Below are 15,969 nucleotides of genomic sequence, written 5' to 3'. Positions count from 1 at the left end.
ACCCTTTCCCAGAGTGTTAAGAGCCAGGTTTCATTTCTGCTGAGGACTGGGACAGTGCGGTGTGGCATCATGGAAGGAAAGAACCTCGGCATCTCAGAATTGGGAAGTAGAACAATTTATTCAATAAACATTTTCTTACAGCAACAAGGCACCAGTCTGTGACCATGTATCCCTAATCCCCAGACCGCTAGTGTCCTAGAGCTGGGAGAGGCTTGGCGCTGGGCTTCCCTGGACGGGCTTTCCCTGCCACCTTCTCCATGGGTCTGAGGGCCCCCATGGGCTGGCAACATCCTTCCACCTCCCCTCCCAGAGCTCACTCCTCTGTCCTTGGTGAGCCTGGCCTAAATGACTAAGACTCTATATTTTAAGGTCTGCCCTTTGTTTCTGTTATTTTGTATAATCACATAAAATAATTCTCAAAAGTCAGTTTTATATATATATATATATATATATATATGTATGTATGTATATGTATATATAAAATATATATTCCACCTGACAATATTATACAATAAATACTTCAATAAATTGCTGTGTGACACACTCATATTGAGAAAATGAAAGAGCTCTGTGGGTTTTTCAAGGGTAAAAGATAGCTTCTCTAAAATATCTGTGCCCACTGGATACAAAGTGAAATCCAGAAAAGGGCGTGGCCACACCATCCCTTATCAAAGAGCATGGGCAGGCAGGACACCGGCCAGCTGGCACTTCCTGGTAGGGCGGGTACGAGTCCTACTGAGAACTGTGCCAGGACTGCCAAAGGGCACAGAGTGGTCGGTTTGTGTGCATTGCGCCTGGGGTCCCCTGGCTGGGAGGGAAATGTCTGAGCCTGACTGTGGCGCTGGAAGCTTAGGGCTCCGGGGGATCAGCTAGGCCTGGCCACAGTCACCTGCTCATCCCAAGGCCAGCCAGAAGGTTACGGTGAGGGGTGACTGCAGCCGTTGCCCGCTTCTCTCCCGGGCCTGAGAAGGGGGCAATGGCTTGCCAGACCAGCTTGGCCCCCAGGACATCTTATGGTACCCCCTCCCTGTAGCCTGTTTTGTGTGTAGGGACAGGGGTTGGGTAACTTCCTCGGCAGGCAGCGGGGGCGCTGCATCTTGAAAGAAATCGCAGCAACTCCCAGACCCCCGTCCCCACTGCTACCCGCACCCCATCACTGCTGCACAGAAGGACTTGGGGCCCGGTCTTCCCAGGACAGCCATCGGAGCTTGGGGCCACATTCCCACCCCCGTGGGGAAGATGCTTTCAAGAGCCCCAGAGCTGGACGGACCCAGCGGGGCTGGGCTGCGGTTGGGCACTGAGAGCCTGTCGGCTTGTGGGAAGCGTCCGCTTCATCCGCGCAGATGGGCAGGCAGGGCCTGGCCGTCCCTGACCTGCAAGGGTGTTCTAGCTCTTTCATCTGGTGGGTGGATCCGAGCAGTGAGCCAGGGCTGCAAGGGGGTGGGCAAGGGGCCCTCACCCGTGAGAGGGTCTGCGACAGAGGGGGAGGGTTCAGCTCCTTTGTGGAAAGGCTGGGTGAGCATGCAAGTGACCTTGCACATGTCACAAGTGAAAACAGCTCCAGATTGTCACTGTCCCCCGTCAGTCCCCATCCAGTGTCTCTCTGGTGCCTAAGGCTGCTATGCCCCGGGGCCACAAGGAGAGGCTTGGGCCCCGTGGTCCCTGCAGGCCAAGCAGGGCCCTGAGGTCCATGGCAGGCTAAAGGCAGGGCTGGGAGAGGGGCAGGCGGGGACCAGGCAGGCTGGGCGGCCTTTACCCTCCTTCCTGGCGCTCCCAGCAGGCAGCCCATGAGAACACTAAGAAAGATGGAAAAGGTGGGGCTGGGCCACAGCAATGAGGCTGAGGCTGCCGGGGCCGTGGGGCCAGGAGGGGCCCAGGTCTGCAGCTGGGGAGGGACAAAGCATGTGCTCCTGGGCACGCTGAAACGTCTCCCCTTTAACTTAAGCTGGCACCCTGAAATCATTGCCACCTGGGACTGCCAGTTTGCGTGTCACCTCCCCGGGCTGCCTGTAGTGGCACCTCTGGGTTGGACTGCGGTGGCCAGTGTGGGCAGTTCGGCGGGCTCCCTCCTGCACGTGGCCCCCGCCACTCCGCCACGGCCCCGAGATTGTTCGCACTCCTGCTCCGTTTGCCCAGCGAGAGGGAGGGCCTGGGGCGGCCGCTCATACACCGAGGAGGACAGCACTGAAGTGGGAGCCACCACGCACCGTGAGGGAGGAGCTGCTGGCATTATCCAGGAAGACAGAGGTGTACTGCCCCGCCTGCGGGGGGGTCAGCGTCAGCCGGGATGTCCCCGGTCTGCAGGCGCGCGGACCGCACGCCCCGCCCGCGGACAAGAACGAGGGCCGGAAGGCCTTGCCCTCACACCCGGCACCCCCGACACCTGGTCTAGTGCCTCCTCCCCAGCTCCATCAGCCCCGGCACCCATGGGTTCCCTGTAGTGCACGTGCAGGGATGCAAGCCTCCGCTCGGGGCCAGAGTGGGGCTCGAGCATCAGACAGTTCCCTCTGCTGCACTCGAAGCCTGAAAGTGTGCTGAACTCACGTGTGAGGGTGCCCCTTCCCCCCACAGGCCTGGCCACTGACCCATTTGGTAGAGCCACTGTGGGACTGGTACTCTGGCCTGGCTACTCCGAATGTGGTCCAGGCATCAGCAGGGTCACATCCCCAGATGTGACCTGGGAACTCCCAGAGATGCAGAATCTGGGCATTTGCATCTTAAGACCCCAGGCACGCTGTGTGCCATCTGAGTTCACGCAGCAGCGCCAGGGACCAGACCTCTAAACGCCTTCCAGCAACCACAGCCGCCTGCAGCCACAGCCTGGCCTCCAATCCTGGCTTTGCTGTGCGAGCCTGGGCAAATTACTTAACGTTTCTGTGCCCTAGTTCCCTTATTTGTAAACGGGAATAGTATCTTCTACCTCAAAGCGCTGTGAGTAATGGGTAATTTATGTTAAGTGCTCAGAATGGGCCTGGCCTAGTTAGTGCTATTTACATGTGAGCTTTATTCCACACATCTGTACCTAAATTTTTCTTTTTAAGGAAATCTCATCTTTTCATCAGTTTCTCAAGCCTTTGCCCAAATCCCCACAGTTCTAGAAAGAGACTTGTCAGTCGGGGTTTTGTGTAGGAAATAATTGCATCTGCTTCCCGAAGTCCCAATGGGCCAGGGGGTCATGCTGTCATCCTGGGCAAAGAGCTGACCTCTGTCACTGCCCCCCGCCCCCTTGCCCAGAGTCCCTTCCAAAGGGCTCCTTATGGCCAGAAGCACCAGTCCTCAGTGTGGGAGGGCCAGGTCTGGGGAAAGGAGCCCCGGTCTCGGCCTGGCTCTGCCTGGACTAGCGGGAGCGCTCTGTGCCGCCCTGACCCTTGCCCGGGCCTGGAGGCTGAGGGCACTGCACCCAGAGCTCTGAGCACCCACCAGCACCGCTCCCTGCCCAGTCACCCCCACGGCTGTGTCCAGGTGGTGGCCCCCCCATAGCTGAGCCTGCCCCACACACCTGCAGATACAGAACGCCGTTGACCGAGATGGTGAAGAACTCGCTGCTGCTCTCCAGCCCCATGACAGCCTCCAGGGAGCTGCGGCCAAAACAGAAAGAGGGTGGGCCTGAGACCCCCGCCCCAGAACCACCAACTTCACCCACAATGTGTTCACAATCACCGCAGTGCCCGACACCCAGCAAGGTGCCATGAGAATGGCTGTCTTAGCCAGGGCTTCTGGTGGAGGTGGCATCTGAACTGGGTCCCCAAGAGGAGTAAGGACAGGCTCCACAGGGCTGAAGGTGTGCCGTGAGGGCCGGGCAGCAAATCCTGGCTCTGATGGGAAGCGAGACAATGGCCGGTGCAGCTGGAGGTGCGGGGCTGGCAGCAGTGAGGTTGGGTTCAGGCCAATCGGCGCAGGGCTTTCCAAACCAGAGTGAGAAGGTTTGAACTTCACCCATGCATGCCTTCTGCAACCGCTGTGGAGCACCTGCTCTCTGCCTGGGCTGTTCTGGGTGCTGGGGACACCGAAGGAGCAGCCCTGCCCTCCCGGACCAGCAAGCGACGGGAAGCTGGACAAGTTCACGGAGAAGGGCTGGGAGAGCGCCTGGGGAGGGTCCGCATAGACTGGTCAGGACAGGCCTGGGGACGCGACGCTGGCGCCTCGGGTCGCCGGATGGGAGTCAGTCCCCTGTGGGGGGCGGGCAGAGCAGGGGCTGGGGCGGGCCGGGCCCCCACGTCCCAGGTCGGGGTTCTGGGAGCGCGTGCCGGGGCGGGAGGAACGCCTGACGGTAACCGGGGGAAGCCCCGAGGGAGGAGGCGGGCGCCCGGGCTACGCGCCCTGCCCGCGCCCACTCACGCGTGGTGCTGGCACCGGGACTGGATGCAGATGAGCAGGCGCAGGCGGTCCCGGGGGCGCGGCGGCGCCCGTCTCGTTTGCTCCGCCAGCGCTGCGGGGGAGGCGCGGGGGTGGTCACCGGGCGGCGCGAACCGAGCGCGGCGGGGCGCCCCCCCCCAGGCCCCGCCCCAGCCCCGGGCCTCACCCACGTGCAGCGTGGCGGCGAGCGCGTAGAAGCCGGCGACGGGCGCCGTGTACTGGCCGCTGGTCAGGTTCAGGCCCGGGCCGCGGCGGAAGGCGCCTTCGGCGTCGGGCTGCGGGCGCACGGACGGTCACCCCGGGCCCGCCGCGCCCGCCCCGCCCCGGCCACCCCGGCCCGGACTCACCACGTAGTAGACGCCGAGCTCGTGCAGCGCGCGCCGCTCCACCGACGCGTCCCGGCGCAGGCGGCAGTGGAAGGCGGCCTCGACGCGCGGCGCCCGCGGACCCGGGGCCAGGGGCGCAGCCAGCAGCGCCAGCACGCCCGCGCCCCCCGCCGCCGCCTCCTCCTCCTCCTCCTCCTCCTCGTCCTCCTCGTTCTCCGCGGGGACGGCCGGCACCGCGGCGGGGCCGCGCGGGCGGGGCTCAGGCTCCGCGCACTCGCGTGTGCGCACTGCGCCTGGCACAGAGCGAGCGGTGGCCGCGCCGGGACCGCCTCGCTCGCCCTTCCGTGTCCCGCCCGGACCCCTTCCCTAAAACCGGGCGCTGCTAAGAGCGCGGAGAACTATTACCGGTTACCCCGGAACCGCGCGCCGGGCGCACGCAGTGGGGCCTGGCGGGTCTTCGGAAATTGCCTCCTGATCCTGCGGCTGCACCTGTTTCCTTTCACGCTTTGGCTACCGGGAAGCTCAGGGCTGATTCACCCAGGACCCTCGTTCTCCTGCTTCACCTGCCTATCCTACCGCTTCTTCCCCCTTCCCGCTGCTGTTTCTTCTCTGTTTACATTTTTGTTGTATCAGGGAATGCAGTAGTTTAAGCCAGACTGGTCATTTTTGAAAAGAAGCTGGGTATAAATAAATAATTTTGCAGCTATATTGCACATAATATGGAGGTTCTTCAGCTGCTAAAGCTGGTCTATTTAAATGAACAGTACATTAAATTGAAGGGGGAAAAAGGCTCAGTAGCTCTTCACAATGACATTAACTCTAGTCAACAGCGTGAGCCGCGACTCAGCAGCTGGTCACAGTGCAGGGACACCGCCCTAGGTGCCAGAGCCCCGCTCAGCGCTGCTGTCCCCCCCTGCGGCCTCCAGCTCAGCTGCCCCACCCTCCTCCTCCTCCCTGTGCTGCCCCCAGACACCATCCTCCTTGCCCCGTGAGGGCAGCCTCCTGGTGCCCTCCCATGGGGCTCTGAGGCCAGCGGCAGAGATCTGTCAGGAGAAGAGGCGGGGGCACAGGTGATCAGGGGGTAGAAAGGGGGCCTGTGTTACTGGGGTGAGCCTCCGATCTCCCTGGTGTCACTGCGGGGATCAGAGGAGCAAGCCTAAGGGGCCCTGAGTCCTCCCTGGGGGGCACGGGGTTAGATCTCTCAGCCTTTGCTAGGCTCACTGGACTCCCAGGTGGGGCATGGATGCTGGTCCCCACGCACCTACTGAACCCCGAGTGGCCAAGCCCACCTGCCTCCGTGAAGCCACCTCCTCACCACCCTCCTCCCACCTCCCCAGCAAGCTCCTGACCCACGGCCTTGACCCAGGCCAGCAGCAGAGCAGAAGCCTCCCTGGGATACCGGTCAACAGACAAAGGTCTAGCCCACCCCTGCTCCTCCAGGATGCCCTCCCCGGCCCCGCTCACACCGGGGGTGGGGTGGGTGCCCCTCCCTACCTTTCAGCAGCAGCTGGAACTCTTTCAGCAGTACCTCAGGTGGGGTGATGGGGCCCGGGGGGCCCTGGGGGCCGGGGGGCCCTGGAGGCCCTGGCAGGCCGAGCTGAAAGAGAAGCTGGACGGTGAAGACATCTGAACAGGCAGGCTGGGGACCGCGGGCACCCCCTCTGCAAGCTCTTGCCAGCGAGCCTGGCAAGGGTGGGGGGGCTCCTGCTTTGACCCCTGAGGTGGAGGTCAGCCTCCGGGGCCTCCGATTCCCCTGAGGCGGCAGTGAAAGCTGCAGGCACAGAGCCTCAGGGTGGTGGGGCCCCTGGGGGCAGGGCTGGGGGGGAGGAAAGTGCACGAGTGGGGAAGCAGAGGGCTGCAGCCCAGCCCTGGGGCCGGATTTCCTGATGGAGGGAAAGGGGAGGGAGGGGCACGCCAGGCTGCTTTCGACTCTCCAGGTCTGTCACGGCACCAGTTGGCAAGTCCTCCCTGTGCCTGGCCCAGCACCGGGGCCTGGGGTCCTCAAGGAGCCCTCACTGGGCTGGGCTGGTACCCACCCAGGAGCAAGGAAGTCCCCTGTAAGGAGGAGCCTGGGGGAGCCCCCAGCTCAGCGTCGGGGGTGACGGGTCAGGCCATGGTGACAGCCCAGCAGCCCGGCACTCGGTCACTGGGTCAGATCTGGGGCGGGGTGAGGCCCGAACTCAGCATGGGCAGCACAGCCGTGACCAGAGCGCCTCACCCCAGAGGACACAGCCCTCTTTGGGGCTCAAGGCAAGAGTCAGCCATCAGGACCAGGTGCCAGGTCCCTGGCCAGGCTGAATGAGAGTGGGGGCCAGCAGCTGCCAGGGCCCCCATGTCCCCCAGTCACTAGGAACCAGACTGTGTCATCCCAGCCCACCTGTAGGCCCCTCCAGCTTGGTCCCTGACTGCCCTACCAGGCCAGCCCAGGCCTCCTGTGCCAGGATGCAGAGGGGAGAGAAAGCGGGGAGCCAGTGAGGCTGCCTGGCATTCTAGGGGTGCAGGGTAAATGGATGGAACAGGCCCCAAACTCAGGGTCACTAGGCCCCAGCTTGACACTTCTGTGCCCTCTGGCCCGAGGGTGAGGGTCTGTGCTTGTTGGAAATGCTCAGAGTGTCCAGTGGGAGCCAGTGAGGGGTGTGGGGTGGTGGTGGTGGACAGGGGGTTTGGGGAAAGGCCCGTGGGTGGGGGCTCACACACACACACCCCCAGGACACACACACACACACCCAGGACACACACACACCCAGGACACACACACACACACACACACAGACACTCCAGGGCTCACCTTCACCTTCTTTGCTTGGCCTCTGCCCCCCTTCTTGCTGTTGACGCCCTTGTCACTCTGCCTAACGAAGAGCATCCAGGCATCTCGGGGATCGATGCCGTGCACTTGCTCCACGGTGGGCTCCTGGAACACAGTGGCCATCAGCTGGTCTGCCTCCCCTGGACGTTTTGCAGGAGGTCACTGTGCAGGACTGGCCTCCGGCACCCTCGGGCCCCTGCCACAGCGCCCTCCGAGACAGCACAGCCCCGGCCCCCAGCCCCGCGGAGGACGACCCCTGGGGGACAGGCCCCTCCACAGCCTGGACTTTGCAGGAGAAGAGGCCCCTGGGCATGGGTGGAGGAAGACGGGGTGCAGAGCTTCAGAGCAGGTGGGAATCGGGCTCTGCTGGGCCACCAGGCCTGTCCCAGCCTCCGTCCCGGGAGCTGCAGTGAATGCACCTTCCTGGGAGTCAGAGGATCAGACCACCGGCATGCACGGGTGCTCAGGCAGGGCCCCCCACTGCCAGCAGGCCCCCCGACCAAGCCCGATGGTCCGAAGTTCCAGGGAAGCCAATTTCAGCCCTCAGGGATGTTGAGGCCTACAGTCCAGGGCTGTTAGGGGGACCGGGGTGGGGCTGTGTCCAGCACTGAGATATCATGACTCCAGGCGCCTGCACAGCATGTGACACCACTCATCTGCCTCAGGACTTCTGAGACGCGTGACCTAAGCAAGGACAGTGACGGTTCCAGAAATGTCCATTCCCCTTCATAGTGCATTCTGACTAGTCCTGACATGGAGGAGAGTTCCAGGAGGTACCTTGCAGGGGGAGGCCCTTGGCCCTCTGGGCAGTGGGCCTCGCACAGTCTGAGCTCCAGGCAGGGCTGCCAGCTGGGACGGAAATTGGCTCAAGAGGGCTTGGATGAGGTCATGGGCGCCGACTCCGGTGACTGATGGAAGGACCCTGGGATCTTGGAGCCACCAGGCCCTTTCATCAGAGGCAGACCCAGTGGTCTGGCAGCCCCTCTGCAAGGATCCGGGGCCTCCCAGCAGGAGCCAGTGTGCTGTGATGGGGAGGGGGCCTGGGTGGGACGGAGGGGCCTCGGAAAGGCCTCAGAGCACCTGGGGCTTCCCCACATCTCCCTGGGTGCTGGGCCCCGCGAGGCGCCCCCCGACTGGTTCCTCTCCACGGACACCAGGACCTGTGGCCTCACTTCACGGCCTCACGCTGCCCTCAGTGGAAACACGTGGCAGGAGGATTCTACATGGGCTGGATGGTGTGCCACACTGGCCCTCCCAGCTGGACCAGCAGCCTGTGGACCCCAGTTTGGTTTGGGGAACTGAAGCAGGTGGGACCACGTTGGTCTGGGGGTCTGGGAGATGGGCCTGCGGCAGTAAGGGTGGGTATCTGGCAACTGCCCTGGCCGACTGAAGTCTCCAGCCTCCAGGGGCTCTCAGAAAGGAGCCTCCGTGGACCCAAGGAGGGTCCAAGGCCAGAACCCCACCTGGAAGCACGTGAAGCCCCCTCTGCTTCCCGGCCACCACAGCCCGACATCTGGCAACCCTGCCCCCCAGGGGTTGTGGCTGGCTGGCTGGGTAGGGTTTGCCTTCAGTCCATGGGAAGTGGCCAGAGGTGATGAGAACGAGGGCTTCGGGGAGGCCCCTCCCAGGGGGCAGGCAGGGCTGGCTGCCACCTCCACTTGTCTTTAATGGGGGTGTTCTTTAGCGGGGGCATCACGGTTCCCAGAGTGATGCTGAGAGCAGACGTGCAGGCTTGAGGCCCCAGCAAGGCTCTGCCCTTTGCACTGCCCACAGGCATCTTCAGAAAAAAGAAACTCAAAGCTCCTTCCCCGACGGCCCTCACCTCCCTGTCTGAAAGGCCCCACCCACACTGAGGGCCCCTCTGAAGGCCCCAATTCCCCAGCCTCCTCCAACCTGAGCACCCTCTTTTGTAGCAGGGGAAGGAAGAAGCAGGCAGAGCTAAGCATCACCGGCCTCGGCCACACGTCACTCGGGGCCCGGCACCCCACCCCTTTCTCCCCTTCACCCTCCCCAGCCGGCAGGAAGGCAGTTTTTGTTTTCCAGAGAGACTTGCACCAAACAGACTGGGGGCAGGGGTGGGGTGCGGTGGTGGTCAGTAACTTGCTCACACTTTTACAAATACGTTCTTCCCAATTTCAGGAGAATGAAGTTATTTACACTTTACTCACTTCCCAACGCAGAAGTCCCCAAAGAAAAGGCATTTCCCCCGGGTCTGGTAGAACTTTGCTTCAATGCCAAAGAACTACCCAAAAAGCCAAGGTCAAGGCTGGCCTTAAGGCGCCCGTCTGTGCAGTGGGGAGGCGTCCAGACCTCCTGGGCCTCCCCCGCAAGCTAAGCGTTTTTCTGCCCACTTCACAAAGGAGGACACCCAAGCCAGCCCAGGTCCCCGCTCGCGGCGCCGCGCTCCCCACCGCCCCGGAAGCAAGCGCCCTCCGCCTCCAGGGCGCCCTGGAGCTCAGGAGGTGAGGGCTCCGAGTGGGGAAGCTGAGGCCCGGAGGTCTCTGGGGCGCTGGGGCCCGGGCGAGTAGTCGGGCGGCGTCTTACCTGCGGGCGGGCGGCCGACCCCGCGGGCAGCTCGTTCCCGGGCGGCGGCTCTTCGCGGGCGCGGCTCCCCGAGGGCGCGCCGGGCTCCAGGGAGCCGAGGCCCGCGGCGGCGGCCAGCAGGCCCGCGTACGCGAGCATCAGGGCTCCGGCAGGGCAGCAGGCGGGGGCCATGCGGGCAGCGGGTCCCCCTCTCCTCCGAGCGCGGAGTCTGGGACTCGCCCTCCGGCTCCGCGCCTTATAACGCGCTTGAATCCCCCGCGTCGCCCGGAGAGCGCGCATCACCGCCGGCGCCCCCTCCCGGCTCCCGCGCGCGCTGCAGCCGCGGGGGCGGAGGGGCGGTGCGGGGAGGGAAGGGGGCGCTGCGGTGCGGGGTACACGTTAGGAAAGGGGGCGCGGGGTCGAGGAAGGCAGTACAGGGGAGGCCGGGGGCTCGGGGAGCGCTGGCTGGCGGTGGCCTGAGCGCCCCCTCCTGTCGAGCGCCTTTCCGCCCCAACTCGGGGCTCCCGGTCCCTCCTGCGCTCTGTCCCGCGCTTCTGCTTGGCGGGGATCCCGGACGCCCCTTCTCCCGACCCGGGGCATTCCTTCTCCCTTCCCTATCCCGCGCGTCTTCTGCGGGGACCTCGAGACGCCTTCTCCCCATTCTCCCAGCCGCGCCCTGCGTGTTAGATTGAGCACATCGGAGCGCGAAGACCGTCAGGGTCCCTCCTTGGAGCCCCTTTCCCAGGCGGCGGCCCCTCCCTTCCGAGGCGGCCTTCTCCCCAAGGCTGGGGCGCCCTGAGGTCAGGGACGGGCTCTTCCTCCCCAGCAGGGCGCACCTGCAGGGGCGTCCGGGGGCGGCGGTGGGGCACGGAGCAAATCTACAGCCGGGGACAGGCGCCCTGCACTGAAGCGGGCGCCCTGAGGCCTGGACTGGGAGGATTGAGCCCAATCTCGACCTGGGGGCCGGGGGGGCGGGGCGGGGGCGCCGATCCGACCCGAGACCAGATTACCCGCAGCCCACGAGGATCAGCGCAGGGCACGCCGCGGGCACAGGTGGACCAGGCCCTTCAGGCCTGGGGTCCAGGCTCCTCCCAGAAAAGAGCAGCCCCTTCACTCTTCCCTGGGCTGTTTGTTCTATCACCTGCGTGTCGCCTCTCCACCCCTACCGTCCACTCCGCCCACACCCCGCCCTGACTGCCGAGGCTGGCACTCCAGTCTCTCCTGTGTCCCTCCCGAGGTGCCGGAACCTGGTGGGTAAACAGTGCATTTTATTCAGGGGGTTCAAGGGAAGGGCACAGCTCAGGATTGCACCTTACAAGGGCCTGCCACCCTCACAAGGGATGGTTTCCACCTCTTCTGAGAAGAGGGGGCACCTCCCCCTGTCCTGTTTCAGAGGGTGGCTCCACCAATTTCAGCAAGTGCAGCCAGGGCCTGGGGGAGGGGCTGGGGGTCATCCTCAGTCAGGGCCTCACCGCATCGCCTGCCGTCTTTGCCACCCCTGCACTGTTTCCCGGGGACAGGAAACACTTAATACTTTAGAAAAAGCCTGGTATTAGATGTTAAGTTTTCCCTGTGGTTCTGCCTCTTTTCTTGTAGGATGGGGGGATGGTGGTAGTTTTGGGGGGTTTTAAAGAGAAAAATACCCTTCCCACCCTGAGAATGTGTCCCCGCCAGGGTGTGTCCTACAGACTTACTCTATGAGACTTACTGAAAGGCAAATTAGAACTGCAAAGGAGTTCTGTCTTTATCTTTATACAATTTGGGGGGAAAATTATCAGTGGAATGAAAAAACTGAAATTCCTATAGAAATTGAAGCTCTCCAAGAAGATATTTGAGAAATACTGGCTTTTATAATACATACTCAATAAACTATATGAACTTATTCTATCGGCAACCATTTGTTACAAATAAGGCCATTTGCTCCAAAATTTGTAGATGGTGTTGCCAGAAGGTTCTCAAAGAATTCAGGATTTCTTGGGTGGCTTCTCACTTCTGGTCCCACAAGGAACATCTGTTAGGAAGCCGGGCGTTGGAACTTTGTAATGACATGTGTGTGTGTGCTGGGCGTGTGCTTCAGCGTTAGGTATTAAAATTTTGTTCACTTTCATTTTGCGGGGCAGACTTCATCTGGGACCCTGGGATGCCGAGTGTGGGGTGTTTTCATCGTTGAAACCCACAGTCCGCTGGCAGAGAGGGGCTTCTGTCCTCAGGAGATACAGCTCTGTGAACGGTACCTTCATGTTTCGGAAAAAGCTTGTCCACATCCAGCACCTCATTCACTTCTCACTGGTCAGCCCAGAGAGATGAGGGTTCGCTAGAGACTCACAGCCTGGGCTCGGGGCTGGGGCCGGGCTGGGCCCTCTTGCCCCCTGGGCATGGTCACATCTTCACAGCCACATGTTTTGCCCATCAGGGTCCTGCCTATTCTTGCTGATGAACTCGAAGGTTATTGAAAATACAGCTCTGTCTTTTCCCTGAGATGGGAACCCCTTAAGTGTGGGGTTTCCTATGGAGGTCTGGCTGTGAGGGAAGCCCAGGGAAATGCATGCGGCTGCCACTCTTGAACCAGGGGGGTCATCACGAGCTTTCCCTTCCTGGGGGGATGGAAGTCCAGGGGGGAAGCCCGATGTGGTGGGAAAGGGGCTCCACCTGGGCTCTGCCCCTCACCTGAGGGTGGCCAGCCTGTCCTCGAGCTCCTTGGAGTTTCAGCTTCCTTGGCTGAGAGCTGGGATTAATGCACATGTCCTCGGGGCCTGCTCTAGGAGGAGCTGAGTCCATGGCGGGTCCTGTGTGGAGCCACAAGCGAGGCCTGTTTGCCTTCCAGGCTGCCTGAGCAGTGAGGGTCATCACATCACATCATGGGGGCGCGGGGGGTAGGTGCCCTCCGACCTACCTGAAGACAGAGGCCCTGGGCCGTGGAGGCCATGGCAGAGCATGGTCAGAGCCCAGGTCACACCCAGCTGCGGGTCTGCTCAGCAAACCTGGTCCTCACACGGCCCTCTGAGGCTTTGGAGGAGGCACACCTCAGGGCCTTTAGGCACTCATCCCTCGGAGCCTCAGTTTACTGCTCTGTACAATGGGCACAACAACAGCTGTCAGCCCCGAGCCTTCGTCTGGGACCCATTCATTAGGGAGGTGTAAGGTAGCCGGTGATGATCCCCCCCAGCATGGAGGCCGGCTGCTTGGGGACTCTGCTTCTGGGTTGCTGGCCTGAATCCAGTCCACAGCAAGTGAGGCAGGCTGCTCTCAGGACCAGATACCTTTAGTCCCAACCTACACCCTGGGAAGGTGAGGCTCAGGCTCTGTCTACTTTGGCAACATGGGGGACGTGTGGGGAGGGAGGGACCAGATTTGGGTCACGTGATCCTTAAGATAGTCTTGTGATATCATTTCCAACTCACAGTAGGGAGCCCCAGTCCTCACAAGGCCAGCATTGAGGACAGGAGCTGTTGCCATGTGAAAAACAGTTATTTTCCAAAACAGTGAACAATCCTCATGATGTCATAGGCCTGCCAGAGGGCCCAAATCAAATCCGTTCTGGTGCTGTGCAGCCTCCAGTAACCCTCTCCGGAGGTGATGACACAGCCTGGCTGTGGGGCAGGAGAGCGCAGAGGGCTGGGGCCCTCAGGTGGGGCTCCCTGCAGGTTTCTGGGGTCACATTCCAAAAACGGCCTCTACTCAGAGGAGGGGGGAGCTTAGCAAAGCATCACGCAGCTCAAGGACCACCACAAACAAGGCTCCGATGGCCCCGGGGGCCCCTTCCACTGCAGCAGCATCCCGTGGGCTCAGAAGTGAGGGTGACATCTGAGGGTGAGTTCACGGATCCCAGGGAGGAGGGACGGGATGGAGTGGCCGCAGGAGGGGGCGGGCGGGGCTCGAGGTGGCCTCCCCCACGCGCCTTCACGCCTGGCTGAAATCTAATCCTCATTCTTGGGCCCTCATGTCACGGCCTCAGCCCTGGCTTCCCAGCGGCCTGATGCAGTCAAGCTGTTCCCACTCTTCTCTCTTCCTCCAAAGGAAGGACCTTTGCAGATGAAGTCATGGGAATCAAAGCTCCCTCTGCCCCCCAAAACAATGGGAACCTTGTTGTGTGGCCTCCCAGTATACAGGCGGGCAACCTTTGCTGCCTGTCGGAGCCTTCCCAGCATGACATCATCTAATTCTCAAATCACGTGGTTGTTCCCATTGCACAGACGAGGAAACTGAGGCTAGGTCTTGGGATTGGCCTGAGGTCACGGAGCCACCAAATTAAAACTCGTCCAGATCCGGCCCCCGCAACTTGTGGTCAGTAGCTCTGAAGCCCACAGATTCAAGTCAATTCAGTGAATGTTGACTCAGTTCCTGCTACGTGCCAAGCACAGGGACAAGTGCTGGGAACCTGCATGTACTTCCTGGACGGGACCGTGGGCGACCTCAGGTCTAATGCTCAGGGGAAGCATTCCTTCTCACCTCTCACCAGGAGGGTCTCTTGGGTTATTTTCTGCTAATTGTTTCCATGTTTTCAAGAGATTCATTTTAAAATTAGGCCTTAGCCCACCTCTCAGCTTAATGCAAGATGGTAGGCTCTCGATGGCTGTGTTCGCCATTGTGGGAAGAAGCACATTCTTAAATGTGATTGTGACCAAGATAACTCCTAGGACAGTCTGTTAGCTTTGAGGACATCACGTCGCCTCCTAGGGTGTTCATGCCAAACAGGCAATTACTTTCTCCATGAAGAGTCTCATCACAGTCCATTCCGTTCTTCAATTAATCCACTTCATGCCTGGCTGTTCTCCTATGTACCTGGTCCTGCACACATAGCAACAGCAGCTACGCTTCAGCCTGAGTGTCCAGCGCTGTGCTGGGCACTGGGAATCAAAGATGAATGACACAGCCCTGGAGGAGTGGACATCCTTACGCTGTATGTGGCTGAGACCACCCCGTTCTTCAGTCACTACCAGAATCCAGGTCAATATGCATACTTTCCACTGGGCCAACTGGTCAACCAACCAACTGGTGCAGTGGTCTAAATTGACTACAGTGAACTGTCATTTGACCAGTCCATTTAATTACAAATGTCAACTGGCTGATTCCAGCAATCCCTGTCCCTGCCTGGTACAGGGAAGATGCTCAGTAATGAAATGGTCTTGTCTAGGACGTACTGGAAAATCCAAGTCCATTGGAAATGGCTAGAAGCACCCCCAGACCCTGAGGGGGTTCCCAGACCCCCTCATCTGGGAACCAAAGGGAGCTTCACCCGGCTTGGCTGTGCTGGGTCTGGCTGCTGAGAGCACTGTGGTCACTGCAGGCAGGGTCTGCTGGAGGTGTCTCAGTTTACCCTACATGGTCTGAGGGAAAGACAACACGCACCCACCCGGCACACACGAGTATTCCGGAGCGGGGCAGGTGGTCACCTGCCGTGGGTCTGAGAGTGCTGGGCATTTGCACATGTTCCAAGGTTACCTGTTCCCTTTTCTAGATTCCGCACTAGCCCCAAACCTTCTGATGAGCCTTGTTTTCTGGGGGCTTTGTAAAGGGGTGTGGAGGCCTGGGTTCTCCATGACCATCCTTGCTTGAATTAGTACACGAGTGTCCATTTTACATGAGAATCTCTTATTTGATTTGTGTGCTGGAGATCTTGTTTGCCCATCCTGGTGCCCTGTCCAGCCCTCTCCACCTGCTCTCTGCCCCTGCAGGCTGGCCACTACAGACTGTGTCAGTGGCCTGTCTTTCTCTGATTCTGGTTGGGTTTGGCCAGTGGGAGGCACTGGGGCAGGGGCAGTGGCAGTGGCAGTGGCAGTGGCTGCATTCCTCTAGCCAAGGCCCCAGCTCCTTGGCAGCCCTTTCCCTCTAGCTCCCTTTCTGGGGTCTGCATCGCCTCTGCTCAGCCCTGGAGGCCAAGGGATGGTGGCAGCTCCCCACCGTCGGTAGCCCTGGGAGCTGCGCGAGCCCTTGCTGGGTCCCCCCTCAGCCTGCCTG

At 61.2% G+C, this 15,969-nt stretch overlaps 1 protein-coding gene across 3 annotated transcripts; it reads right to left on the bottom strand.

Annotated features, from left to right (window-relative positions):
- Positions 1–99: 99 nt before the first annotated feature.
- On the bottom strand, positions 100–10,263 carry ERFE (erythroferrone). 3 transcript variants are annotated; one of them, XM_081242557.1, is made up of 8 exons: positions 10,033–10,263; positions 7,471–7,593; positions 6,177–6,279; positions 4,704–4,975; positions 4,523–4,631; positions 4,339–4,429; positions 3,500–3,578; positions 100–2,261 (listed from the first exon to the last, which is right to left on the bottom strand). In XM_081242557.1, the coding sequence occupies exons 1-8, from the start codon at positions 10,201–10,203 to the stop codon at positions 2,163–2,165; spliced, it is 1,047 nt and encodes a 348-aa protein (XP_081098683.1). In that variant the 5' UTR covers positions 10,204–10,263; the 3' UTR covers positions 100–2,162. The 3 variants fall into 3 exon arrangements, with proteins under 3 accessions (XP_081098683.1, XP_081098684.1, XP_081098685.1); XM_081242558.1 differs by having other exon boundaries at positions 4,707–4,975; XM_081242559.1 differs by having other exon boundaries at positions 7,477–7,593.
- Positions 10,264–15,969: the final 5,706 nt, after the last annotated feature.

The sequence above is a fragment of the Mesoplodon bidens genome (assembly GCF_964165515.1).
Source record: "Mesoplodon bidens genome assembly, chromosome: 8".
Lineage (NCBI taxonomy): Eukaryota > Metazoa > Chordata > Mammalia > Artiodactyla > Ziphiidae > Mesoplodon > Mesoplodon bidens.
This window is presented reverse-complemented; position numbering and strand designations above follow the sequence as displayed.